At 60.2% G+C, this 24,487-nt stretch overlaps 1 protein-coding gene across 8 annotated transcripts in view; it reads right to left on the bottom strand.

The window, feature by feature from the left end:
• The window catches only part of DYSF (dysferlin), a 109,279-nt gene that overhangs the window by 74,042 nt on the left and 10,750 nt on the right, over positions 1–24,487 (bottom strand). For 4 of the 8 annotated variants that reach the window (XM_064448789.1, XM_064448787.1, XM_064448784.1 and 1 more), the window contains exons 5-30: positions 23,964–24,078; positions 23,624–23,817; positions 23,335–23,463; positions 22,532–22,594; positions 22,304–22,354; positions 22,182–22,212; positions 21,137–21,252; positions 20,799–20,925; positions 20,381–20,484; positions 19,403–19,471; positions 19,277–19,320; positions 19,060–19,142; positions 17,668–17,709; positions 16,847–16,962; positions 16,420–16,533; positions 15,939–16,116; positions 15,171–15,295; positions 14,552–14,658; positions 9,687–9,879; positions 9,006–9,161; positions 7,839–7,970; positions 7,240–7,406; positions 6,546–6,660; positions 6,306–6,411; positions 5,516–5,658; positions 4,293–4,466 (exon numbers count right to left, since the gene is read on the bottom strand). In XM_064448789.1, coding sequence (XP_064304859.1) covers positions 4,293–4,466; positions 5,516–5,658; positions 6,306–6,411; positions 6,546–6,660; positions 7,240–7,406; positions 7,839–7,970; positions 9,006–9,161; positions 9,687–9,879; positions 14,552–14,658; positions 15,171–15,295; positions 15,939–16,116; positions 16,420–16,533; positions 16,847–16,962; positions 17,668–17,709; positions 19,060–19,142; positions 19,277–19,320; positions 19,403–19,471; positions 20,381–20,484; positions 20,799–20,925; positions 21,137–21,252; positions 22,182–22,212; positions 22,304–22,354; positions 22,532–22,594; positions 23,335–23,463; positions 23,624–23,817; positions 23,964–24,078 — 2,994 coding nt within the window. The remainder of the gene's footprint in view (positions 1–4,292; positions 4,467–5,515; positions 5,659–6,305; positions 6,412–6,545; positions 6,661–7,239; positions 7,407–7,838; positions 7,971–9,005; positions 9,162–9,686; positions 9,880–14,551; positions 14,659–15,170; positions 15,296–15,938; positions 16,117–16,419; positions 16,534–16,846; positions 16,963–17,667; positions 17,710–19,059; positions 19,143–19,276; positions 19,321–19,402; positions 19,472–20,380; positions 20,485–20,798; positions 20,926–21,136; positions 21,253–22,181; positions 22,213–22,303; positions 22,355–22,531; positions 22,595–23,334; positions 23,464–23,623; positions 23,818–23,963; positions 24,079–24,487) is intronic. The other 4 variants (XM_064448788.1, XM_064448793.1, XM_064448785.1 and 1 more) reach the window with 1 other exon arrangement.

Genomic DNA, 24,487 nt, shown 5'->3' with positions numbered 1-24,487 from the left:
CAGCAGCTGGGCAGCCCACGGGGGCTCTGCTTTCCAGCTGCTCCCAGCTCAGGGTCACCCTGATCCCGAGGTGTGGTGGTTCAGCATGTCTCAACAGCAACGACTGCTCACTTTGGTAAGCCCGGAGCGATGCACACTGAGCATCCCCGGGAAGAGGGAGGCCCAGAAACCCCAGCACCGTCCGCACATTCCTGCATTCAACACACATTCCTTCTGGTCATGTTTGGTATTATCTTCCCGTTGGAAACCCTTTCGAATAGCTCGGGGAATTAGCCCTTGGGGTGTTGGCTTGTTCTGCCTGAGTTTGCACTTCAATCCTCCCTCCGCCTCGGTTGCCCTGCGCCGCCGTATGGCTCCTTGGCTGGACGGGCTCCGGGCAACCCCTGCCACAACCACGGCATCGCACGAACGCCTTTCGCGGAGAAGGCGGCAGATAACAGGAAGGCGGCCGGAGCAGACAGGAGGCGCTGCGGGGGGCTTCGGCAGCCCGTGGCAGCCCTGGCCCCCGGCCTGGATAAAGTCTGAGCCGGGGGATGCTCGAGGCTCCCTCTCCTGACAGCACCTTTACTCAGCCTCAGTCCTACCAGAGCTGGCAGCAGCAGCTCAAACTCCAGCTGCTGCCCCATCCGGGTGCCCTTCTCGGACTCTGCATCCCTGACACCTCAGTCGTCAAAAGCTACCTCCTTCTGCCTGCATTAAAAAAGCATCAGAAAGAGGCACAGCGGAAAATCAGCGTCCACCCTTCCCAGCCCTCAGCACCCGCTCATATTTTTCCCATCCTTGGCACCCCTTCACCCCACCGCCCCGATCCCGGCTCTGCGGCATCATGCTGAGTCCCTCCTCCCGCTGCGGCTCCAGCGGATGCAGCCACAGCGGATGGGGTCAACCCTGTGCAGGTCCGGAGGGTCTGGGGATGCTGGATGGCAGATGCGGTGTTAATTTATCTATTATTTTGGGATGGAGCATCCTGGAAAAACACGTAAGTCTTTCAAGTAAGAGAGGAGAGCTGGAAAGGCATGAAGCTGCAAAACCAGAAACTATGGCAAGATCATTTATAAAGCAATCCACAGAAAACCAACCAACCACAGAAAATGCAGCCAGTAGCCCCAAAATATGAGGGCGCTGAGGAGAGCCAGAGTGACCTACTGCAGCGGGGAATTCAGCGAGCAGAGCCCAAAGGGCGGGCGGCTGGTCCTGCAGCGCCGCAGCCAGAGCCAGGGCTGGGGAGGGATTCACCTGCCGCTCTCCCGTGGTGCTCCCTCCGGAGCCGTCACCCTGCGGGGGCAGCATCCCCCAAAATCTCCGCGTGTGAAATAAACACTACCCCGTGTCAGACGGCATCGCCCTCCCCGGGCGCTGGTCCGGCTCCCAGGAGCAGCACGGTCCTACAGCAGGGGGACCTGCTGCGCCGCCGGGACCCTGCTGTCACCCGGCGCAGCGCTGAGCGTGGCCGCGTGCGCTGCTCGGCGCCAAGAGGGAAACCTCATGGTTCAGGCATTTGCTTGGCGCGAGGGCACTGGGTGTGTGCGCTGGGGTCGTGTAAGAGCGGCAGTGACGCTCAGGGCGGTGGTTGCTGGGGAAGGGGAAGAGAGGAAAGCAAGGCGTGGCGTGGCGTGGTGTGGCGTGGGAAGGCGTGGGAAGGCATGGGAAAGCAAGGCGTGGCGTGGCGTGGTGTGGCGTGGGAAGGCAAGGCGTGGCAAGGCGTGGCAAGGCGAGGCGAGGCAAGGCGAGGCAAGGCATGGCAAGGCGAGGCAAGGCAGGGCAAGGCAGGGCAAGGCAGGGCAAGGCGAGGCAAGACGAGGCAAGGCGAGGCAAGGCGAGGCAAGGCGAGGCAAGGCGTGGCAAGGCGTGGCAAGGCGTGGCAAGGCGAGGCAAGGCGAGGCGAGGCAAGGCGAGGCAAGGCGAGGCAAGGCGAGGCAAGGCGAGGCAAGGCGAGGCAAGGCGAGGCAAGGCGAGGCAAGGCGAGGCAAGGCGAGGCATGGCATGGCAAGGCTAAGGCAAGGCTAAGGCAAGGCTAAGGCAAGGCTAAGGCAAGGCAAGGCTAAGGCAAGGCATGGCTAAGGCAAGGCATGGCAAGGCTAAGGCAAGGCTAAGGCAAGGCTAAGGCAAGGCTAAGGCAAGGCTAAGGCAAGGCTAAGGCAAGGCTAAGGCAAGGCGTGGGAAGGCGTGGGAAGGCGTGGGAAGGCGTGGGAAGGCGTGGGAAGGCGTGGGAAGGCATGGCAAGGCAAGGCAAGGCAAGGCAAGGCAAGGCAAGGCAAGGCAAGGCATGGCAAGGCAAGGCAAGGCAAGGCAAGGCAAGGCAAGGCAAGGCATGGCAAGGCAAGGCAAGGCATGGCAAGGCAAGGCAAGGCATGGCAAGGCTAAGGCAAGGCTAAGGCAAGGCTAAGGCAAGGCTAAGGCAAGGCAAGGCAAGGCTAGGCAAGGCAAGGCAAGGCTAAGGCAAGGCTAAGGCAAGGCTAAGGCAAGGCTAAGGCAAGGCAAGGCAAGGCAAGGCAAGGCAAGGCAAGGCAAGGCATGGCAAGGCAAGGCATGGCAAGGCAAGGCATGGCAAGGCAAGGCAAGGCAAGGCAAGGCAAGGCAAGGCAAGGCAAGGCAAGGCAAGGCAAGGCAAGGCATGGCGAGGCATGGCGAGGCATGGCGAGGCAAGGCATGGCAAGGCATGGCAAGGCAAGGCGAGGCATGGCAAGGCAAGGCGAGGCATGGCAAGGCAAGGCGAGGCATGGCAAGGCGAGGCATGGCAAGGCGAGGCATGGCAAGGCGAGGCATGGCAAGGCGAAGGCAAGGCGAAGGCAAGGCGAAGGCAAGGCGAAGGCAAGGCGAAGGCAAGGCGAAGGCAAGGCGAAGGCAAGGCGAAGGCAAGGCGAAGGCAAGGCGAAGGCAAGGCGAAGGCATGGCAAGGAAATGCAAGGCAAGGCAAGGCAAGGCATGGCAAGGCATGGCAAGGCAGAACAACTGCTTTTTTTTCTAGAATTATTATGTTAGAAAATAAGCAAAATAAACTTGATTTAGTACATGATAATATAATAAAAATTATAGACCTACCTAACTTTGGCATAAAGGTAAATGAGAGACTGGGGAGGCTGCTAAGAACTGGGCTTTCCAATGCTAACTGACGTGGCTAAGAAATGGTTGGAAAATAAGTACGCAAAGTAGGTAACATCAGGCCTAGCAGGCTTTGTAGGGCTGGAAGGGGCAGCCCCCTGCAGCCTGGGGCAGGTGGGCGCTCAGCAGCACGACAGTGGCACTGGGGGACACTTAAATCAACCAGGGAACCCCTGGCACTGCTTCAGCGTCACCAGGAGCAAAGCAAGCAGCAGTTCCCAGGCACGTTGCCACATTGACATTCTAATGGGGCTTTTTCCTCCTCTTATCCTTTGCTTCAGTCTCTGCCCCACATGCAGTGAAGGGGATTTTCCTCCCCTGGGTCTATCCCACATCCCCTGGTACCCCCAGCAGACGGGTCCATCAGCAGCCAAACTCACAAACCCATTTCATTTGCAGGCTAACGAAGGTGAGATGAGGGCACGGCTGAGTCCCTGGGAAAACCGCATGACCAAGGGGAGACCCAGGGCAGCCCCCATCAGACACCCCGCTGTCCCCCTGCCCTCACCCCCGGCGCCAGGGAAGGGCACGGGGGGGTTCGTGCACGGCTCCATGGGCATGCACACACACCTGTGCATGGACACACACCCGTGCATGGACACACCCCCCATGTTATAGGGCTTGCCAGCCAAATCCTCCTCGATTGCCTCTGCTGAGATGCAGAGGGGTGAAGCATCTGGCCAAAAATCGTATAGACAGGCTCCAGGGTGAAGGGGGAGAAGCCAGGGTCCCACCGGCAGCCCTGGGGGTGGGCGGCAGCCAGGACCCCCCCTAGATGGGACCAGTGTGAGCTCAGGGCTGATGCATGCAAACGCCATGGAGCTCCTTGTGTCCCAGAGGGGCTGCTGGGCTCAAACACTGGACGGAGGGAAGGACAGAGCGGAGAAGAAGGGGGGGAAAAAGCCAAAAGGGGGAGAAAAAAATGAAAAGCCTTATAATAGGGGCTTTGTGCTGCTGTGGTTGGTTCTCATTTAGTTATTGGAAAAGCCAAAGGATTATGAAATCCAGTGCATTAAGAAAGCCAGAATATTAGCTAAACAAACAGCGGCGGGCGCAGGCAGCAGATAACGAGGGGCAGATACCGAGCTTTGCTCCGCATCCACTCCCTGGGATGGGACGGAGGGTGGGAGCAGACCCGACCGGGCTCCCCTGCCCAGGCAGCAATTTTGGGGGGAAAAGTGGGTACCTACCAGGGCCCCCTCCAAGGCGAAGACGGCGGCGGCCCCGGTGCGCTCCAGGGGCTCCATCCTGCGCCTCCAGCGGCGGCGGCGGAAGGTGTCGGTCCGGCGATACTTCAGGTGGAAGCGCCAGCCGAAGAGCGAGGCGTACTCCCAGCCCTCCCCATCCAGGTCCTCCTGCTTGTGCTGCCGGGCAGGGACACACCGGGGCTCAGGGGGGCTCGGTCCCACCACCCTACAGCCCCTCTCTGCAGGTGACAACGGCGGGACCCCGGCACGACCAAGGGGCAAAGCCGCTTTGGGGGCTCTCCAGGGTTGTTCCCACCCAAACCTGGGTCCAGCCTCTTCAAGTTGTTGCCTGCTACAGTTGACCCACCTCGTATCCTCCCCGTATGTCTCTGGCTTAGTCAGGGTTTCAGCCCTTTGACCGGCCCCTGGGGTGAACCCCACTTGGAAAAGGGTCTCACTGGGCTGGGGGCTGCCCGTGCTGAGCAAGGAGGGGGCTTAAAACTGCCCAGGCCTGGGTAGCACCAGCACCTCCATCTTCCCAGCCTGCCCTCCACTTTTCCACCACCTCTGATCCCTCCTGGGACCTCCACGGGACAGCCTGCCCAGGGCAGCAGCCACAAGCCCATAAAGGCTTTTTCTCCCCAGAATTGTGTCACCTCCCTGTGACACTTGCATTCCTTCGGCAAACGCGGCGGCAGGGGCTCCCCATGCTTTCCATCCACAATTATCTAGAAAAAGTGCTGGAAAGGGAGCAAAGTGTCTTGGGGAACTTGCTGGGGGGAGGGAAGAGCGGCAGCGCTCTGGTGGCATTTGCAGGCCAATTGCACCACCTAGAGGGAAGCAGGACTGGGACACACGACAGGCTGGGGACCTCTACACCAGCCCCGGTCCCAGAGCTGCTTCGTGGGACTAGTGGAGGCCCCCACCCCACCCCGCAGCCCAAACAAGCACTGCTGGAGCGGTCTCCAGCTCTGGGAGATGCTGACCCCCATGGTGGAAACTACGGAGGCTGCCCCTGCTCCATCACGGAGCTCCTTCAGTGCCACCAGGCTCCAAAGCACAGCAGGTCACAGAATCACAGGTTGGAAGGGACCTCAGGGATCATCTAGTCCAACCTTAGATCTCTGCAGAAGGCCAAGCACCGCCACCTCCGCATGGAGAGACAGGGACACGGCCCAAACCCACTCTCATTCTCCTCATTCCCTTCTCCCCGGCCCCCACCCTACCTTCCTCATGGCCTCCATCTGCGTGAGGTCCCTCCGGCGGAGCCGCACCCAGCGCCGTCGCCGGTTGGTGTGGTACATCTTCTCGGCCGGCACCCAGGCCTTGGGCTTGCGGTCCGGCGGGATGGTGATGCCGTACTCCCAGCCTTGGAGAGAAGGGGACACCTGGGTGAAGGCAGGAGAAGAGTCCCCCCACCTTGCCTCCCACCAGGGACCTCTCTTCACATATAGCCCGACTGGAAGAGCTTTAATAGCAAAGGTTGGTCCAGATAAAACGCGTTTTTCCAGTTTGCTGGTCCACACAGATAACAACCTATTCATGCTGCTACCCAGCGGAGGTGTCCCTCTGGGGATGCCCAGGTGATGGACTCATGGTGTCCCACCAGCCCTTGGCTCAAAGTCACAGCTTGGGAACTCTCCTCTGTGTCCTTCCCTCCTCAGGAAACCCCAACCCTTGCGACCATCTCGGGTGCTCTCTGGCCTGCTGCTTTCCATTCCTCTTTCACCAGAAGCCAGGTGAGATCTTCCAGAAGAACAGCCTGGGCTATCCCCAGCAGCAAGGAAAGCAGCTGTGGGGCTGCCCACCCCACAGCCCCAGCCTCAGCCAGAGCAAGGGGGAGAGGGTACCTCCAGGGCCTGATCCCCTTCCCCCCAAGCCAGTGGAGCAGCTCACACAGCCACAAAGGGGACATTATCATCCCTAGTGCTGGACGGGACCGTGGTCGGGAACCCCACGATGGGCAGAGTAAAGGCGATGAAAGTGGCATGGATGCCCCAAACTGCTTTCTGATACCTTTCTCATCCACGGCTCGGTTGAGGTCAGTGTCCCACTCCACGTCTTCCCACTTCCAGCCCGGAGGACACTCAATCTCATCCTTATGCAGGACCTTCTCCCCGTTCTGTGGGACGCAGGGGTGTTTTCAACCAAACGGTGCCCAGCACATGCCTAAATCATCCCTGAGCCCCCCAGGCCTTCCTGCCTCTGCAGCCCGGGGGCGGCGGCTCAGCCCGGGGCTGCCTGCTTCGTCCTTACCACATCGGTGTAGGCATCGGTCATGTGGATCCACTGGCCTCCAGGCAGCCGGACCTGGTTCTCAAACACCTCCTCCACGAAGCTCAGGTGCCCGGCGTCCACGTCATGCAGCAACCTGCACCCCAGGGAGACGCACGGCGTCAGGGTCTCCCCGTCCTGCCCTCCCAGCCCCGCATGGGCAGCAGCGTCGTCCCTCCTCTCGTGGCCGGCCACGTTGCCTCCTGAGCCTCCTCCACCCCAGACGCACCAGGCAAAGCTCCCACGAGACCTCGGCAACCCGGCCCAGGAGAAGCCCAAAACACAGGCTGTAAATCCAACGCAGGAAGGGGGCAGAGCTGTGCTGAGCATCCACCACCCCCTCCCATCCCCTCGGTGCCTCTCTGGGACCCCACCTCCTCAGTGTGGAGCTTGCAGAGGCACCCCGGCGAGCTGGGTGCTGGGGCCGTCGTGCCCGTGAGCGCCTGGGCAGCACCCACCGCCCCAGGGACGCCACCCAGCGCAGAGACGGCGCGTTTTGCGTTAACACCGTCGCCTACCGAGGACGGGGCAGGCAGACAAGGAACCCCCACGGCACCCCAGATCTCCGACCCGCTTTCTGGGTGACCTTGCCACCAGCTTAGCACCTGCGGCAGGTTTTTGGGGTGCCCACAACAGCCCACCCAGGTTCTGATCCTGGTAGAAAACCAGCACTCACGTCTTCTCCGGGCAGATGAACCAGTCCCCGGCCCAGGTCCAGCCCGTGGAGGGGCGGAAGCTGTCCTTGGGGAGCTTGATCTTGCCGGTGACATCTGAGTACTTGGGGTAGGTCAGGCCGGTCGTGCCCCAGTTCCCCACCAGCGCCAGCTTGGTCTGGTTCTCGTACTGGGGGAGCAAAAGCAGAGAGGTTTTTTGTGTTGGAGGCACAAAATCCCGTAAATAATCCTTTTGAAATCCCACAAATAATCCCTTCCTTCCTGGAGAGCCCCTGAGGACAGACCTCCTGGGAAGAGCCTAACCCCCCCACCAGCCCCCCATCCCCATGGGCACCCCCAGATTTCCCACCACCACAGGTGAAAGGAGATGTGAAGCCACGATGAGGCTTTATGGCTCTTTACCAACCTTCTCCCCGCCCTTTCAGGCTGGGTGTTGGTGGAAACGGCTCTTTCTTCTCACGGTTGGTAGGGGCTGATGTGATCCCCACCTGGCAGAGCCCTCACCCGTGGTCTGGCCCACCCCCTCCCCTCCGTGGCGGAGCTGCCGCCCACGCCAGAGAGAAAAAAAAGCCCTCTATGGTGGTCGCCACGAGATGCTCACGGTTTCAGCAAAGACGGAGAGCTTCCCCTCGGCGTACTGGTTAAATTCCTTCTCATCAACCGACAGCCCGAACCAGAGCTGGACCCGGATCTGCGCCGGGATCTTCGGACCCGTCGCCTCCTCCTGGGGATACTGCCGAAGGCAGAGCCCGTGAATATCCCCGGGGAGGATATTAACGGGGGACGCTCGGGATGCGAGGCCGGGGGTGGGGGTACGAAGCCCCCCGTAGCCCCAGCCAGGGAGTCGGGGGAGGTGGTGGGACACGGAGCATCCCTGGGAATCGGGACAACATCAACAGCGTGTGGAGCGCTTTGGGGATGACCTTGGGGAGCTTCAAAGCCACAGTGGTCAAGGCTTCTGTGCCTCGGTGAGACACCCTTCAGGGCTAGGACACCAAACCCAGCCAGCATCTTGAGCAAAAATAGAAAGAATAAACAGGGAGATGTCTCGCTGCCCTTTTTTTCTCTCTCTCAGTCACTTTTTTCCCCTTCAAGTGATGCTAGTTTTCCATCCAGAGCTAAAGTACAGAAAAAAAACAATATATTTTTGTTCATCTTTTACTGCCAGCTGGGCTTGGGGTTTTGGGGTTTATTCAGTTTATTTTATTTCCCTTTATTTTTTTAAAGCTTGTTCAGCGCTGATTGTCTGCTCCCAGGCTGGCACGCAGCGAAAGGCCAAAGAAATGTCATTTGAGATGTGAGAAGCTCAGTAAGTGCCTGGCAGAGGATGCCGCAGCTTAAATTTCCTGGGGTGGCAGAGGGTCAGGAATTTTGAAAAACGTAAAATAACATTTAAAAAAAAATTAAAATAATTTTTAAAAAAAAAAAAGAAAAGAAGCACTATCTGGGCCAAAGCGCACCCATCTTCACTGCCCTGGATTTTGCAGAAAATATGAAGATATTCCCAGGGATCTGCCGCAGATCCACGCGAAGGGGAGCTGAACTCCACCAGAAGCACGGCCAGGCTCTCACCACGCAGGAGCCAGCTTCAACAGGCTTGAAACCAGGGCTGAGAGTCCCCGGAGCCTCCGGTGCTCGTGGGTTAACGCAGCCTGTTGCGTTGGGATTTCAGGTTTCCCTGCACGATTTTCTCTTTTCTTTTTTTTTCCAGGGGAAAATTTTTTAAAAATGAATGTCAGGCATGCACGTACACCAGAAGCCAAGGTACCTTCAGGAAGATGGTCTGCAGCTTCCCACAGTTCTTGCCGCAGCAGCTGGAGATGTTCCTGGAGAAGAGGACCTCGTGGGCCGGCACGCGGGCGTACGCTACGCGCTTGTCTCCCTGCAGCATCCAGATCACTATATCGGGCAGGCTGTTTTGGGGCTGAAAAACACAAAAGCCGTAGTGTCTGACCAGGGGGCTCCGAACCAGCGCATCAGCCGCGGGGGGATGCGGGAGGCCGGGGAGCAGCCGTGCCCCGAGTCCCGCTGCCAGCCCAAGCCCTTGGACTGGGACCAGTCGACCCAGAGCCCATCTCAGCACCTCCGGATCCCGCCTGGGTCTGGCCAGGGCAGAGCAGCCCCACGTTTCTCCAAGCCCTGCCCTTCGCAGCAGCTTTGGCTGTGCTCTAAAGCTCTGCCACGAGCAAGGCTAAACCTCAACAAGCGGCTGCCAAACCCAGCGCCTCCCTAACCCGGTTCGCATCACTGCGGTGGGATGCGGGTGCAGCCCTTGCGTGGGGGGGGCAGGGCTCTGCCTGCGAGAGCAGCACCCTCCCTGCATCCCACCGCGCTGCCGGGCGATGGCTTAGAGCCACCACACCAGAACAGCACCCTGATGGCCAGCTTGGGAGGACCGAGACCCCCGCGAGGTGAAAAGCAGCTCCTGCCACCCTCGCAGCAGCGTTACCTCCTCTGCCATGGCCTTCAGCCGGGAGAGCCAGTCCTCTGCCTGCTCCAGGGCCGCCAACAGGCTCGAGTCTTCGTGCTTGAGCTTCAGGGCAGCCTTCACTATCTGCTCCAGGTTGGTGCTGCGATACCGGTACATGTTCTGGTCCAGGTGGGTGCTGGCCGGCCTCCCCAGGACGTCGGGCAGGGTCAGGCTGTGGGGACGGGCAGAGAAGCGACATTAGGAGCTCACTCATCCTCTCGAGGAGCTTTGCTGTCTTTTTTTTTTTTTTTCTTCTCCCTCCCTCTTTTTCAGCAAGTTCCCAAAAAAATTAACCAGGCACTGAAGATACATTTGGGGAACATGGCAATGCCAAGACCAGCGGAGCTTCAAACCGCACTTGCAGCCCCCACGCATCACCCACGGCAGCCGGGACGGAGCCCTGGCCGCCGCCGTGCACACCATGCGCGCGCGCACACACGTATTTTAATATAAATTGATTCAAGTTGCTGGATAAATGTTTCAGGAATCCGGGAGGACCTTCGCTGTGCTGAGCCATTTAGAGGATTTCCTGTAAAGTGCAGTGATTTATGGTGTTGCCATTAATAATGCTCTTCTTGCCCCCAGGTCCCGACCCGCAGCCCCCCGCCGGCCGCAACGCTCCCGCTCGGGCTGGGATTGGGATCTGTAAGCCCCCTTTTAACGGTGTGATAAATATGAAGGGCAACACCTCTTGCCCTGCTATGCTCATCGAGATGTGCCACGGGCAGATGCACACGGTGGTACCTGCCCGAGATGGCGTCGGTGCCGGTTGTCTCGGGTTAATAACGCGGATTCCTCTAACGAGAGGCTCAGGGAGGCATTTAGGGGTAATTTAGGTCTTTCTTTTCTCTTAAAGAGAATTGCTTTTGCTGCTTTTTCCGAAGGGATACAGAGCGCTGCGGGTGCTGCTAGTTAGCCCGGTCACTCAGCAGCATCCTGCGCAGGGAGGTGAATTAAAAGACCGTGTCAGGGTTGCGGCCCCAAGCCCGCTGCGGCCAGACCGACCGCGCTCCGTGAACGCAGCCTGGCGTGCCCACGCTTCCTCTGGGTATTTATCACGAGGGGGCTGCTAACGAGCTGACCTCCCGCTCGGTTTGTGCCGCCTGCTTTGTCACTGGCGCGCGGGAAGGAGACAGCTCACCTGCCACGCAAACACCGCTTCGCGGCAGAAACGAGGGTGTATTGCCGTATCCTTGCAGGAACGGGGGGGAAAAAAAAGGAAGGGTGGGGAAAAAGAAACCCTAAATATATTCACTGCTGTTGAATTTCGTTTCAGAAAGATAAACCATAAAACTACGCAAAAAGGAGGGAATGTGTGAAAAGGAGCAGCAGAAAGGGTTAAATCCTATAGGCAGCGTGGAAATAGTCTGAAGACGCCTTGTTCCTGGAGACCTGTGCCACGTGTCAGAGACCTCTAACGACGACAGCGGTTAAATGGAGCTAAACACTGCTCAGATGGGAAGAGACCACAGGCTCCACCGGATGAAACGTAAAAATACGATGAAGTAGTTAAAAAAAAAAAACAGCAAAAAGATGGAGGCGCCTCCATTAAAAGCCTAAAACCTGAAGAACTACCCCTGTTCAGGTGGATAAACGACACGAGGAACGTGCTGCTGGTGGGCCGGAGCTGGAAGCAGCATTTTCCACAGCAAAACGGCTGGGAGCCGGGCGGACGTCAGGGCAGAGCCCCCCGCCGGGGCCGCCCTGCCGTGGCGGCCGGGAGGAAATCAGTCCAGCAGCAAATCATTCGCCGTTCAGGTAGGAAAGGGCTGGGTGGCCGGTGAGAGCTGTAGCTTCACGCTTAATATTGCCTCAGGGGTAACCTCGGAGAGGCCGGGGAGGATCCGGAGAGCCTGAGATCAGCAAGTCTGACTCGTGCATCCAACAAACTAGCAGAAACCACAAAAACAGAAGAGGGAGGTGGACACCGGGGCCCGAGATGTCCCCCGCGGAGGGATGCTGGGGTCCCGGTACGGCCTGCCTGGGCTGCTGGCCGCCCGCAGCACCGCGCTCCCCCAGGGGCTCTGCCAGCCCGACCCGGAGGGCGGCCACCTCCTGGGCAAGGAGCTGGGTACGTGCCAGCGATGGGAGCGCTGGGTTCATCCCCAGCAACGGGTCCTGCGCTGGCTGGTACCACGCCGGGCGCCAATTATGAGGAAAGAGCAAAATGGGAACATCCCTGTGCCAGCACATAAACGCGTGGCGCATCCTCGTGTGAACGTTGTGCTTCCAAGCTGGGGAAAGATGTGACAGAATTGGACAAAGTACTAGGAAGACCAAAAGGATGATCAAAAACATGGACCTTCTTCTGTAGCAGGGCCTCTCCGGCTACCCTCTGCTTAATTTGCCGTGCTCCCAGCTCCGGGAACAGCGGAGGAGTCGGTTCAGAGGCAGCTCTCCTCCGAGCTCCAGCACGGAGCAATCCTCGCGCCGCAGGAGACAGGGCCGGGAGAGAGGGACGAAACCCACCCTTGGGTCAGCGCTGCTGCCCGTCAACACGAAGGGGCTGCAGGAGCCGCCTGAATCCGGCTGCCGTTCAACGTTTTGGGCACTTGGTTTCGCCACGACTCATCTTTCCCTAATTTTGTCCATTTGTTTGCTACTTCCAATTTGTTTCCAGAGAGCAGCCGTCCTCTATCTCCTCACGCAAAGGTCTGGAAAAGACGTGGACAAGGCGATGCTGGCAGCACGTCGCTGTTTTCCTGCTGGAGGTGGGGAGACCCTCTCCCACAGGGACCCTTTCACCTTTCTGGACCCGGAGGAGGATGGGGAAGCACTGGAGAGCGGCAGGGGGTTGTCCCATCCCTCCGAAATCCCGGTGGGAAGGAGCTCTGTCCTGGCTGAGCACAGAGACGAGGCATCGGCAGCATCATGGGGGGAGCTGCGGACGGGTCCAGCTGCACAGCTCAGCTCGTCCCCCCCAGGGCAGAGCACACGGAGGGGTGCAAAACCCCCCAAAAAGCCATCGGGGCTGATCGAGCCGCCCCCACCATGGCTAGCAACCTCGCAAGCCAGCCCCGGTCCCCGTGCCAAGCCCTCGCAGAGACGGAGGAGCCACATTCCGCGGGAGCCGAGCACAGAGCAGGGCCAGGAGCCAGCGGGAACCACGGGCTTGGCACATCCCACGGCCACATTTTTCCCCTCCCCTCCCGGTTAATTGAATTTGTTTTGGAGGGCGCAGCATCTCTGGAAAACCCAAAGCCGTGGCTCGCCCCTCAGGTCCCGTCCCGCGTGCCCAGGAGCGGGGGGGTATCGACAGCCCGTCGGATGGCTCTGACCTTTCCAGCAGAGCCAGCGTGCGTGGGGGGCGAAACACATCTCCTTTATGAGGCTCAAAAGCAAATAAATAGGGAGGTTGTAAGTATGTGTGTGTGTTTTCTTAAGCATGTCTTCCAGGAGGTCTGAGGAGCAGGGTTCAGCTTGTTCAAGGTCTTCTTGCCCAAAGGAAGGAGGTGTCTGGCCCCACACGGGTGTCACAGGAGGGTCCAGAGAGGCTGCACCCCCATTCCCACTCCACCCCAACACCTCCACGACCTTCCCTTAGGCCTTTTGAAGAGCAGGGGGGACAGAAAGAGGGACCTAGCGCTCGGCAGCAAGCTCAGCACCATCTCCCCAACCTTAGGTGACTGGCACAAGCCCAAGCAGACAGTGCCCAGGCTCTGGCAGGCTGGTGGCTGTTGAGGGAGGGGTTGGGGGGACAAGCGGCCCCAGCAGGTTTGGTGGCCTCACAGACAGCCAAGGCGGCCAAATTCTCCCTCTCTGCTGAGGTAAAGCACCAAGAGCCACCGCACAAGCTCGGTGGCCACAGAGACCCACCCGCCACAGCCACTGGTTGCCACCAATGGGGTGTCCCAGCCCAGTGCGGGGCTGCCTCCACAGCCTGGCTGCTCTCCGCCTGCCTCCCAAGGCAAGGAGGCTCCGAGAGGCACGACAGCTCTCTTAACTCCCCTTGGCAAGGGCTTGCCAGAGCTAAAAAACACATCAACCATCCAACTATTGCCCTTCCCCAGACTGATGGCACGGAGGTGTTGCAGGGGGGTTGCGTGGCCAGGCATGGGCACGGGCCGGGACCCGGAGATCACCTTCATGGGCATACCTGAAGGAGAACCATGGTCCAAAGACTGGGAGGTCAGTCCCTGAAACACCTTCCTGAGGGCTGAGCTGTCCTCGGGGTAAAACACCATGGTAATACCGCAGCGACGCTCCCCGGAGCGGCTCCGCATCCCCGCAAAGTGCAATCGAGGCCGAAAAAACAGGCTACATGGAGGGAAAGCCCAGGGCACCCCGCCAGCCTCCCTCAAACACAGGTTCAAGTCCTTAGAAAGGCAAAGCAGGAGCAGACGCTGGCGGTGCTGCCCACGGGGACGGCGGGATAGCTGCGCCATCCAGCCCTGCAACGCCCCCGGTGCAGCTGTCGGACACACAACACCCGTGCACAACCGAACGACCCCCTTTGGGTGCTCTGCACGGCTCACACAAGAGACAACCGGGCACCACGTCGGTGGCTCCTCACTCCGCAAGCCCCTCCGTCCCTCCGGCTGGGCTGGCCCGGCTCCGGCTCCCGCCCCGACACAATGCCGCTCATTCAGGTGAGCCGCGCTGCAGCCCCTGCATGAAGGCTGGAAATTTATGACTTGCCTTAAATGTCACCTTTTCAACTCCGTGCCTTGGCTCAGCAACCTTTGAAGCAAACACTAGCAAATGACCGGTGTTTTTCAGAGGGGGAAAAGAAAAAAAAAAAAAAAAAAAAAAGGGAAAAAAAGAAGTCGTCCCTTCCAAGATAAATAAGCGCTTTCGCAATAAACAGCATGAAAAGGCTCGCATTCAAAACTGGCAGAAAATACCTGCAGTCGGCGATGATGTCATCCATCAGTTGGGCACCCAGGGCGTCCAGCTCGCTCGGCGAGCGGTTGGCCTTGAGAGCAAGGTGGACCTTCTCCAGGTTTTCTTCCTGCACGATAGGTGGGGAAGAGGAGCTGCACAGCAGGGAACCCCCCTCCATCCCACATCCAGGACCCTCGCAGCGAGTGCCTGGGGGCTGCTCCCCCCCATCAGAAACTCCAGCCTGGGTCCTACCAGGGCTCTGCACCGCTGGTTTTGCTCCTGTTGGAGCTCCAGGGGAAACAGCAGTGAAATATAGCGAGAAAGCCCACAAATAACTCAGGAGCTGAAGGACGGTCCTTGCCTCCTGCGCCTGCATCAGTAGGCAGGTGGGTGGCACGGCGAAGCGGTGCGTTCACGCCCCGCTCTCACCCCCGCGGGGATGTGGGGGGTCCCTTTCCCTCCACCCCTCCAGGGGCTCAGCAGGGCACCCGGGACGCCCACGGATTTCCCCTGCAGAGCCCAAGAGCCATCAAACCCCAAACCTGACCCAGCCTGGAGATGACCTCCGTCGCCTCCCTGTCCCTCCAGGCAGGATGCAGAAAGGAGGTGGACAACCTTCCTTGCCACCGTGGCACTCACCAGCCTGTCTGCTGCGTGGTGCAGGAGGTTTTGGGCATCAGTTCGATAGCTGATATCTTCCCAGTAGGATGACAACACCACCACAGGCTTCACATTGCCCCAGGGCAGGTAGTAATACTGACAACCTGGAGGGCACAGCACGCTGGTGAGCTCGTGATGCTGGGGTGACGGGGGGCCCGCTCCTCAGGACTGGAGCAGCATTTGGCCTTGGGCAGAAGCCCATCTCTGGGGCTCTTTTAGAGCAAGAGGATGGGAATTATGTTCCCCAAACCCACGTGCAACAGAGCAATGCACACCAAGGTCCAACGGGATGTGCATCAACCTCCACGGCTGCAGCAGCTCCTGCACAGCAATGAGGCCAGAAGCCAGCAGAACAGCCCCAGTGGGGTGGGAACATCTCACGCCAAAGCAAGAGCCCCACAGGAGCCAGGGAAAGGCCACCCCAAAGCACTGGCTCTTCCTTGAAGAGAAATGGGCACTGTCAGTGCCAAGGTGCTGCCCAAAAACCACTCCAAGCCAGCACAGAGCTGAGAGAGGTAGTCCTGGCTTCCCCGCTCCTCCCCAGTCACATATTCCCCCTTCTCAGCATGGCTGAGGCGGACAAGAACCTCTGGAGATCATCTTGTCCAAGCCCTGCTCAAGCAGGGTCACCTTGAACAGGTTGTCCAGGACCACGTCCAGTTGGGTTTTGAGTATCTCCAAGGATGGAGGCTCCACACCCTCCCCGGGCAGCCCATCCCAGAGCTCGGTCACCCCCATGTCGCTCACCGTCAAAAACGGCCCGGCTGTACTGCGTGGTGGAGGCCAAGGGCAGGCAGGTGTTGTCAAATTTGTTGCCGTAGTTGCCGATGCTGACCTCAAACTGGATGGCGTCGTCCACGTCTCGGAGCATGGTGGCCGAGTAGAAGGCAGCGAAGAGGGAGTACTTCCGACGGCGCAGGTACTTCTGCAAGAGGCACAGGAACGTGTCCAGAGTTGGGATCGGGGTCCTGCTGAAGTGAATCTCCCACCTCTCCATGTTCACCGTGGTCTGCTCTCTACCACGCAGCAGCTCAGATGGAGCAAGCTGGACACCTTGGGGTGGAAATGCAGCAGGAGACACCCTCCAGGAGCTCACCGACCACGCCACCGCTCACGGGACATCGCCCCCCCAGGACCAGCACCCTTCCCCAGTGCCCCACAGGCTGTGCCACCGGAGGGCTGACCCCCAGAGCCCACGGGGTCAGATGCCCCACAGAGACCCCATTACCTCCACCCGCAGGATGTCATCCGCAGAAATGTCCTCCACCTTCTGCTCCACGTGCTCCACCAGCTTGGTCTCCAGCTCCACCAGCATCCTGCCACGATACGCGACTCCCTCGCCCTTGGGGTAGACCAGGGAGAGGCGTCAGGACCCCGGTGCCCCCTCCCCGCAGGCGAGCTCCGCCTTTGCCTTCAGTGGGCTTCATTGCAGAGGAGCGAGATCAGGCAAAGTGTTTCTGCAAGCGCTTCGAAGGTAGAGCGCATCGGGGCAACAGAGCAGTATCAGGAGGTGTTTAGCCAGCGGGAATAGCCAGGGGCAGAAAATGCAGTGCAGGCTCCTAATAACAAGGCCAGTTTGGGTTAAAAGCAGCTTTCTTTTGGCAAGGAGGGGTGGTAGTTTAGTTGAGGCTGTGCTGGAAAGAAGCCGACTTCACCTTTCCTAAATTGAGCGTCTCGTAAGGGTCGGGGAAGCCGGTGAACTCCCGGGGGCTGCCGTAGAGGTTGATATAGCAGGGACCAAAGGTCGGCAGGAACCCAAGCCCATCATCCGCTGGGGACCGCGGGGGAAAAGAGCCATTAGAGAGTCCCGAAAGCACCTCGGGGACGTGTCCCGCGGGGCTTCCTTGCCGGGCCACGGGGACCACACACATGCGGCTGGAGGCCACCAAAATGCTGCAGTTTTTCACCCCCTTCGAGTCCTACAACCGCTTACCTTTTTGCAAGAGAAAGACAAGGTGGGTGTGGGGCTACGTGGGGGACACAGAGCTTCCCGGTCCCAGGAAGAGTCCCCAGAGAGGGAGAGCATCGTTTTGCTGGTGCGAACCAGCGTAGGGGATTTACACCAGCCGAGGAGCTGGCCCCGTGCTCCCCTTAAGGCAGTTAGAGAGTGCTCGGAGGAGAATGGCTGATTTTTATGAAACCTCGAGCAGAAGGAGCAGCAAAGGGGCAGAAATCGCTTGCAGGATCCTGCTCTGAGCTCCCGAGCTGGCTGCTCCCTGCGCGCAGCACACAACACACACCGTACCACGAAGACATCGCTGCCCGACACCGACACCACAAACCCACCGTGGGGAAGGGTGGCGGAGCCCTTTCCCCGCTCCCACGGGGCGGGGGGAGGCCGCGCTGGAGCCGTCCCCTCGTCCCACCGAGGTGCCCGGGCACGACGCAGCCGATGCTGCCCCAGCCCTGACGGCAGCTGAACCGGCAAAACAATTACCAAGCGGTGATCGCAAACCGAGAGGCTAAGGGGACGTACGGTCTGCGGCCTTCAGAGGCTTCGCAAGAGCAGGAAACTCATCTGAGGCACAAAGAAATGGAGAGAGGTTAGGAAAGGCTGGCAGAAAAGCGCGAGGGGAGGATGGAGGGTTACGGAAACGAGGGTGGACGCTCTCATGGGCGTTTGGTGCTAGCAGGCAGTAGAGAGACAGAGAGAAAGGGGGAGGTTGTTAAATAGCCCTATCGCCCTCCCCGGAGGCTGTGGGATTGGAGTGAAACGGGAGGGTCTGAGAATCCCTGAAGGATGCTCTGCGTGTTGCAAAAGTTGGATGGGCCCGCGGGGCGGGTGGGAGCCGCGGCTCCCCAGTGCCTCCTTGGGAGCCAGCAGGTCTCAGTGGTGGCGTGGGCTGTGCCGCTCCCGGGCTGACCCCTCGCAGCCGCCTCCTCCCTCCCCGGCCCCTCTCTCTCTCTCCAGACCAGCCCAGGAGATGCACTTTAACTGGGGAAAATGGGGGCTGGACACACAAGCACCCAGTGGAGAGCAGTGCTGCACCCCAACTCCGTACCCTGCCTGCACGGCGGGGGGGGCACGGGCTGCAGGACACACCGCTGCAGCTTTGCGCCGGGCTCAAGCCCCAGCGACTGCTGCCAGCCCCATCCCGTGCCCCTACGGCGTGGGGGTGCTCCTGGTGAGGCAGGGGTTTGCAGGGCACCCGAGAGTCTCAGAGATGGGCAAAGCAAAGGGAGCAGAGCAAGGGGAGTCCCGATGGGGTTGCAGATGCCTCCGAAGCTCGTCAGCAGCAGGAGATGCTCATGCAGCTTGGGGCAGCCTCTGCTCCTGGCCCTGCCGTGGCTCTGCCGAGCGCCCCAGCTCCCCGCACGGGTGACACAGTCAGTGTCACCCAACCGATCCCTGCCAGCGCCTCGGCAATGGTCCTTCACTTCAGAAAGCCCTGGGACTTGAAACAGCACCCTCAGCTGGGCCTGAACCCCCATCCCACCCCAGGACAGCCCCTAAACACCACCCAGGGAGGAGCCGCTAGCGGGGGCACACACAGGTGGGACGTGGCATCTTCCAGCACCGGTGACACCAACCGCACAGGGGTCGGCAGCCACCTCCACGCAGCAACAACAAGGAAGCAAAACCCCCGGCCCACCATGGCCGTGCAGCCTCCCATCCCAACACCCCTGCGAGGAGCCGAAGGTCTTCAAAACCACAAACCAGGAGAGGCCAGGTCCAACCAGAACACAGACTGCAGGACAGAGCAACCCCCAGCACCCCGTCCCGCGTCCCCCCCCCAGCACCGGCGACTTGGCGGGGACCATCGCAAGGGTGACATCCTCCGAGCCAACACCGACCTCCAGCCACGAGCATGCAGCGCTCCGCGGCAGCCATGCACCCGAAATCCCATCCCGCGGCCCGCCCCCTTACCCTCCAGCTCCCCGCCGGGGGCCGAGATCTTGGACATGCAGAGGTAGGCAGTGCCGATGATATCGTTGTGCGTCAGGCGGTCCCTGCAACACAACCCGTGATGCCCTCGCGCCATGGGCCGGGGAGTTTTGCCCGTGGGGTCTCCCCCTGCCCGTCCAACTCCTCCCGGTCAGCTTTCCCCGCGGGCAGCCCCCCGGTGAGCCCCCTCCCTGCTCACCAGTCGGTCACCCGGATCCTCATCTTCTCACACATGGAAGGGAACTGGGAAAAGAGGCAGGAAAGGGAGCGGTGAGCGGCGGCGGGGGCGGGCGGGCGGGGGGTCGCGGCGGGTACCCGCACTCACCATCGCCGGCAGGGTCAGGCACTGGTTCCACTGCGGGTTGGCGTTCTTCTCCAGGATCCTCGAGTAGAGCTGGAGGTGCGAGATGGGGGACGAAAAGTCAGCGCCGCCCCAGCGCTTGCAGCTCATGGCTGCTCTTCAGCAAAGCAAGGCTGCCACACGCCCTGTCCGTGGAGCTGGAGAGCCTCGGGTTCCCCAAAATACAGACCCCATTCAATGGGTGGCCTGGTGGAGCTCTGCATCGCGTGGGTAAACACCCTCTGTGCAGGAGGCAGAGGATGCTACAGGCTGCTCGGGGATCTCACACCCCCCCCCGGCCAGGACCACCAGAAACTCACCCCCTTCCTGCTGTGGTTGCTCAGAATAATGTCCCGAGCCTGTCCCCCCCCCCTCCCCGGGCACTGTCCCCAGGGGAACATTTATAGACGGGGCAGCTTTCAGCCCTTTAGTGCTGCTGCAGGTCAAAAGACAAGTGGCAGCTCACGGGTATATTTCTAGGTGAAGGCACTGGAGGGGACCCGGCAGCAAAAGGAGCCGGATGGGGTTCTGCAAAGCCACCAGAGGCACCTCCGCACCCTGGCTGGCCACGGGGGGACGTTCGGTGGTGTTGGGGACAGCCAGCCGCTCGCTTAGCGGCACAGCCCCCCGCTGCCGCGCAATCCCCCTTCCCCCAGGAGCTCAGCCTCGCCACCCGCATTTTTAACGCAACAGCACCACAAAGAGCCCAGCGAAGAAATTACTCCGTTGCGGCCCGGCACGCCGCGTCCGGGGGCACCGCGCGGCTCCACGCACACGGGGACAGGGCTGGGGACCCCGCCTGGGCTGCAGGACGTCGCGACGCAGAGGAAAAGACGATGGGGTGTGACGAGGACCGATGGGACCTTTGCAAATGCTCCAGCAAAGCGAAGGACCGAATTTTCCCCGTGCACAGCTGCCGTCCCAGCGCAGGGACCGGGGCGCTGCCCCGCTCCGGCCGCTCACCGTCTTGCCCGCGAAGCTGACTTCCACGAAGGGATCGACCAGGTTCTTCTTGTTGCTTTCGAAGCCAAAGATCTGCCTGACGTTGTCCATGACGGCGTCATCCACTGGGAAGAGAACCAGATGCTGAAAGCTCATGGAAGCAGGCGGCGCCCGGATGGCCCCGGCTCCGTCCCACCAGCCCGGCTGCGCATCTCCGTGAGCCAGGCGGGGAGGAGCAGGAGGGTAAAACCAGTTCGCACCAGTAGAAGACCACATCTCCCAGTGCCTTGCAACTAACTGATATCTGCAAGGTCTTTGGGCCAAGGCCACGGATACAGTTTCCTTATCTGTGCCCTTACTCCTCTCCGGCACGTTGCAACCCGCCGCAACGCCGAGGGCCGGATCCGGCGCGCTCCAGCCCAGCAAAGGGAACACTTACTCTGGGGCAAGTCTTCGGCTTTGAAGATTTTCAGGCAGAAGTGAGCCCCTCTCAGGGTGACCCCGGTGGGGCGCAGGAGGTTGCCCTCAATGTCTTCTTTGTCTTCAGAGACCTCCTTCTTCTCCAGCTGCAGGACAACAGGACAAGAGGAAAACACGACCAAGCTTCCCAAAAGTCCTGGAATGAGCAGCAAAACCCCCAAATCCAGCACCTTGCCCCCAGAACGGAGGGAAATCAAAGCTGCGGCTTCCCCGGGAACGGGCGTGGGGTTTGATGGCCCAGGGCGGTGGAGTACCACGGTTGGAAGGTCCCTGGACCACGGCCAGGGCGATACTCACAGGAGCTTCATCTCCAGGCCCCAGCACGAACAGGCTGACTTTCAGATAGCCCTTGGCCCCCGCGGAGAAGTCCTCCGGGTCAGAGAGCAACAGCCATTTCCTGAGAAAAGCGTGTTCTACAGGAGAAAAGAGATTGAGACCATGTACCTCTCCTCAGACACGCAGGGAGGTGGCTTCAGGGGTGGTGTTGAGTGGGTTTTTTTAAATGGAGAGGAGAGGGAGAAGGAGAAAGAGAAAGAAGGAGGAGTAGGAGGACACGGAGTAGGAGGACACGGAGTAGGAGGACACGGAGTAGGAGGACACGGAGTAGGAGGACACGGAGAAAGGAGAAAGGAGAAAGGAGAAAGGAGAAAGGAGAAGGACAAAGAGGAGGAGATGGAGAAGGAGGAGATGGAGAAGGAGGAGATGGAGAAGGAGGAGATGGAGAAGGAGGAGTAGGAGGAGAAAGAAGAAGGAGTAGGAGAAGACAGAGTCGGAGTAGGAGAAGGAGAAGGAGAAAGAAGGAGTAGGAGAAGGAGAAGGAGGAGAGGGAATATTCCAGTTGGAAGGGAGCTAGTCCAACTGCCTGACCAGTTCAGGGCTGACCAAAAGTTAAAGCATGTTATTAAGGGATTTACCCTGTAGATCTTAACTCTTTACAGCTGAAATCAGCAAGCTTTTCTCTGCAGTGATTCGGGTAGGAGATTTTTTATATGCATTATTTTATCTTCTTTGAGATAAAATGAAAGATGAAAGGTAAAATAATGAGTCAGGCTCAAGACAAAAAAGAGTGAGTTGGGCTGGGCTGTGCTGGTGGGGCTTTCAGCCAGCGAGCCGGTGGCACAGTGAGTCAAAAGCCTTCAAGGACGTGGGTCTTGGGAAAAGGAAGAGAAATGGGTGGCGATGTTGGATACAGGGACACGACTGCGTTCCCATATGGGAGAGCTGTGACGCGTGTGAACATTTCCCTGACGTTTGGCCCCCAAAAAAGGGTTTCCCAAAGCGACCCCCGCCCCCAGCCAAGGAGGTGAGCCTGGCCCGGACCCCGACCGCCCGCTGGGCTCACTTGGCTCCGAGTAAACAGTCTCGACGTCCATCTGTGCAACAAAACAAAAAAGAAATAGCAGCGTTCACCGTGTGGGTCAGCGTGGTGGGAAACGGGGGGAAGGGGAGAGAGGGCAGCCGTACCCGAAACTCCCCGATCACCGAGTCTGTCCGGAAAGACCGAGAGTCCACAACCTGTGGAATGAAAATAAAGGAAAATGGTAAATCCAGTGCAAACCCTCCCAGGGAGGAGGACCCTGCTGCCTGCCCTCCTGGGAAATAGGGGAACATTTCACCTGGGGACCATAGGGAGGGGGACAGGGCGACGGCCCAGCCCTCCCGAGGGGCAGGGATGGTTTTGCCTAAGCTCACCGTGATGAAGATGGGAGCATCAAACAACTCAGCCGGCGACTCGAAGACATTGAAGAAGAAGGTCTGTAAGAAAAAGGGGCGAGGGTGCAAGGTGGAGGTCTGCCCCAGCCTCCCCCCAGGGCACGTCTGCACCTCCCAGCCTCTCCCACGCCCACAACTCCACAGGCTGGAGCCTCTTCCCCTCCTGTTAGGTGAGACCCCACCCCATTAATAGCCACAGCCTCCCGAAGGGGCTGTGCTGGGTGACTTTGATGCACCCTGGTCAGCAACATCCTCCAGTTTGCTTTTGCTGGGCTGGTTTGCAAAAGCACATCCAGAGCAGCTCTCCTGGGGGGGGTGGGGAGGGTCTCCAAGTAAAGCACGGGGGCGGGTTGAATCAGGCTTTGGGGACATCCCAAAAGACAGGCTTGAAGCACCCGCTTTGGGGACAGGGCTGGGGACAAGCGGCCTGCGGCTGTCCAAGCGTACCCATCCTGCACGGCCGGCTGCGTTGCCCACCCCTGCCCGTGTGCATCCCTGCCCGGGACAGGCCACCAGGATGCCACCGGGGGCTCTGGGACACGAGTCACCTCAGGAAGGTGACCAAGATGAGCCCTGCAAGGGGGCAGGGGATGCTGGACCCGCCGAAGGGCTCGCCGTGACCTCCTCCTGGTGTTTGAGCTTCTCTCCCATTGCAGTCCCCATCGCCACATGCCAGCCTCTGAGCTGCACCGGGATTTGCATCACTCGGGACCCCAACCCATAACGCTCCCGAGCCTTTCCTGGTGCCCCCAAGCACACCCAGAGCAGGAACCCCCCCTCACCTCATCGAAGAAGGGGCTGTTGCCTTTGCGTATCCTCGTCCTCTTGGTCTGCCCGGCGGCCGTCACCTTCACCACGGGCCTGATGTTGACCCCGGGGAGCTGCCGGCCCTCGATGACCCTCACCCTGATCTGGGATGGGAGGGAGGACAGGGCAGTGGGTCACTGGGGCTGGTCCTACCCTGGGATGGGCACTTTGGGGGGCACCTCTCAGGTGATAAACCCCCCATAGGGACAGGCCTTGGGGAGGTGGGCTTAGGAGAGAGGCTCAACCCCACCAGCTTCACCTCACCTGGAAGTCCTGCGGCTTGTTGGATAGAGGCTTTTTGGGCGAGCTTTTCCTCCGCTTCACCCCCTGGATGTGGTGCGTGGGAGGCTTGCGGGGCAGCGAGGGGAGCTCAGACCCTGGCGGCCCCGAGGAGGAGGAGGGCTCCGTCTCGTCCCCCGTTGCCGCCTGATCCTCCGTCTCCTCCTCTCCAGCTGTCTCTGCACGGGGTGAGAAAGGAGACAGAGGACATGAGGAACATGGGGTTGGGTTGTGGGACCGCAGGGTGAGGGGTCTAGCTGCAAAAAACGTGGTGCTACGGGGGGACACATCTCCCCCAGTGCTACACACGAAGGTTTCTGGTTACCAGTGACCGTGTCGGGCTCAGAAGCAGCCGGTGCTGGCTCAGGGGGGGCTGGAGGGGGAAAGAGGGGGGCAGCTCCCGGTGGGGGGATGTAGGACACTTGCAGGATGAGGAAAGCCTGGAAAAAAAGGAAATAATCATTATACGGGTGTTCAGAAACACTGTCGTGGGGCCCGAGCCTCGGTGCCGACGCCACCCGCGATGTTCTGCCCGGGGGTGGGGGATGCAGCCGAAAAAGTGGCAGCAACTCGGCAAATGCCGGGGACAAAAGGGCCAGAGCAGGGAGAGGTGTCCCGGCGCCCACGGGGGCACAGGGGCGTGCGGGGTCCCAGCGGGGTGGCCCCCCGCTCCCCGTCCCGCTAGGTGGTAGCCCCAGGCCGAGCCGGGGCCGGACGCTGCGTCCGCTGGGAAGGGAGCGGGAGGGAGGGAGATGCCGAGGCAGAGCCGGGGAAAGGCTCGCGGAGACGGGACTGCAGGAAGGGCTGGAACGGGCTGCGAGCGCTGCCCCGGCGCTCCCCGCCTGAGCC

This window comes from Phalacrocorax carbo, chromosome 4, assembly GCF_963921805.1.
Source record: "Phalacrocorax carbo chromosome 4, bPhaCar2.1, whole genome shotgun sequence".
In the NCBI taxonomy this organism is placed as follows: Eukaryota; Metazoa; Chordata; class Aves; order Suliformes; family Phalacrocoracidae; genus Phalacrocorax; species Phalacrocorax carbo.
This window is presented reverse-complemented; position numbering and strand designations above follow the sequence as displayed.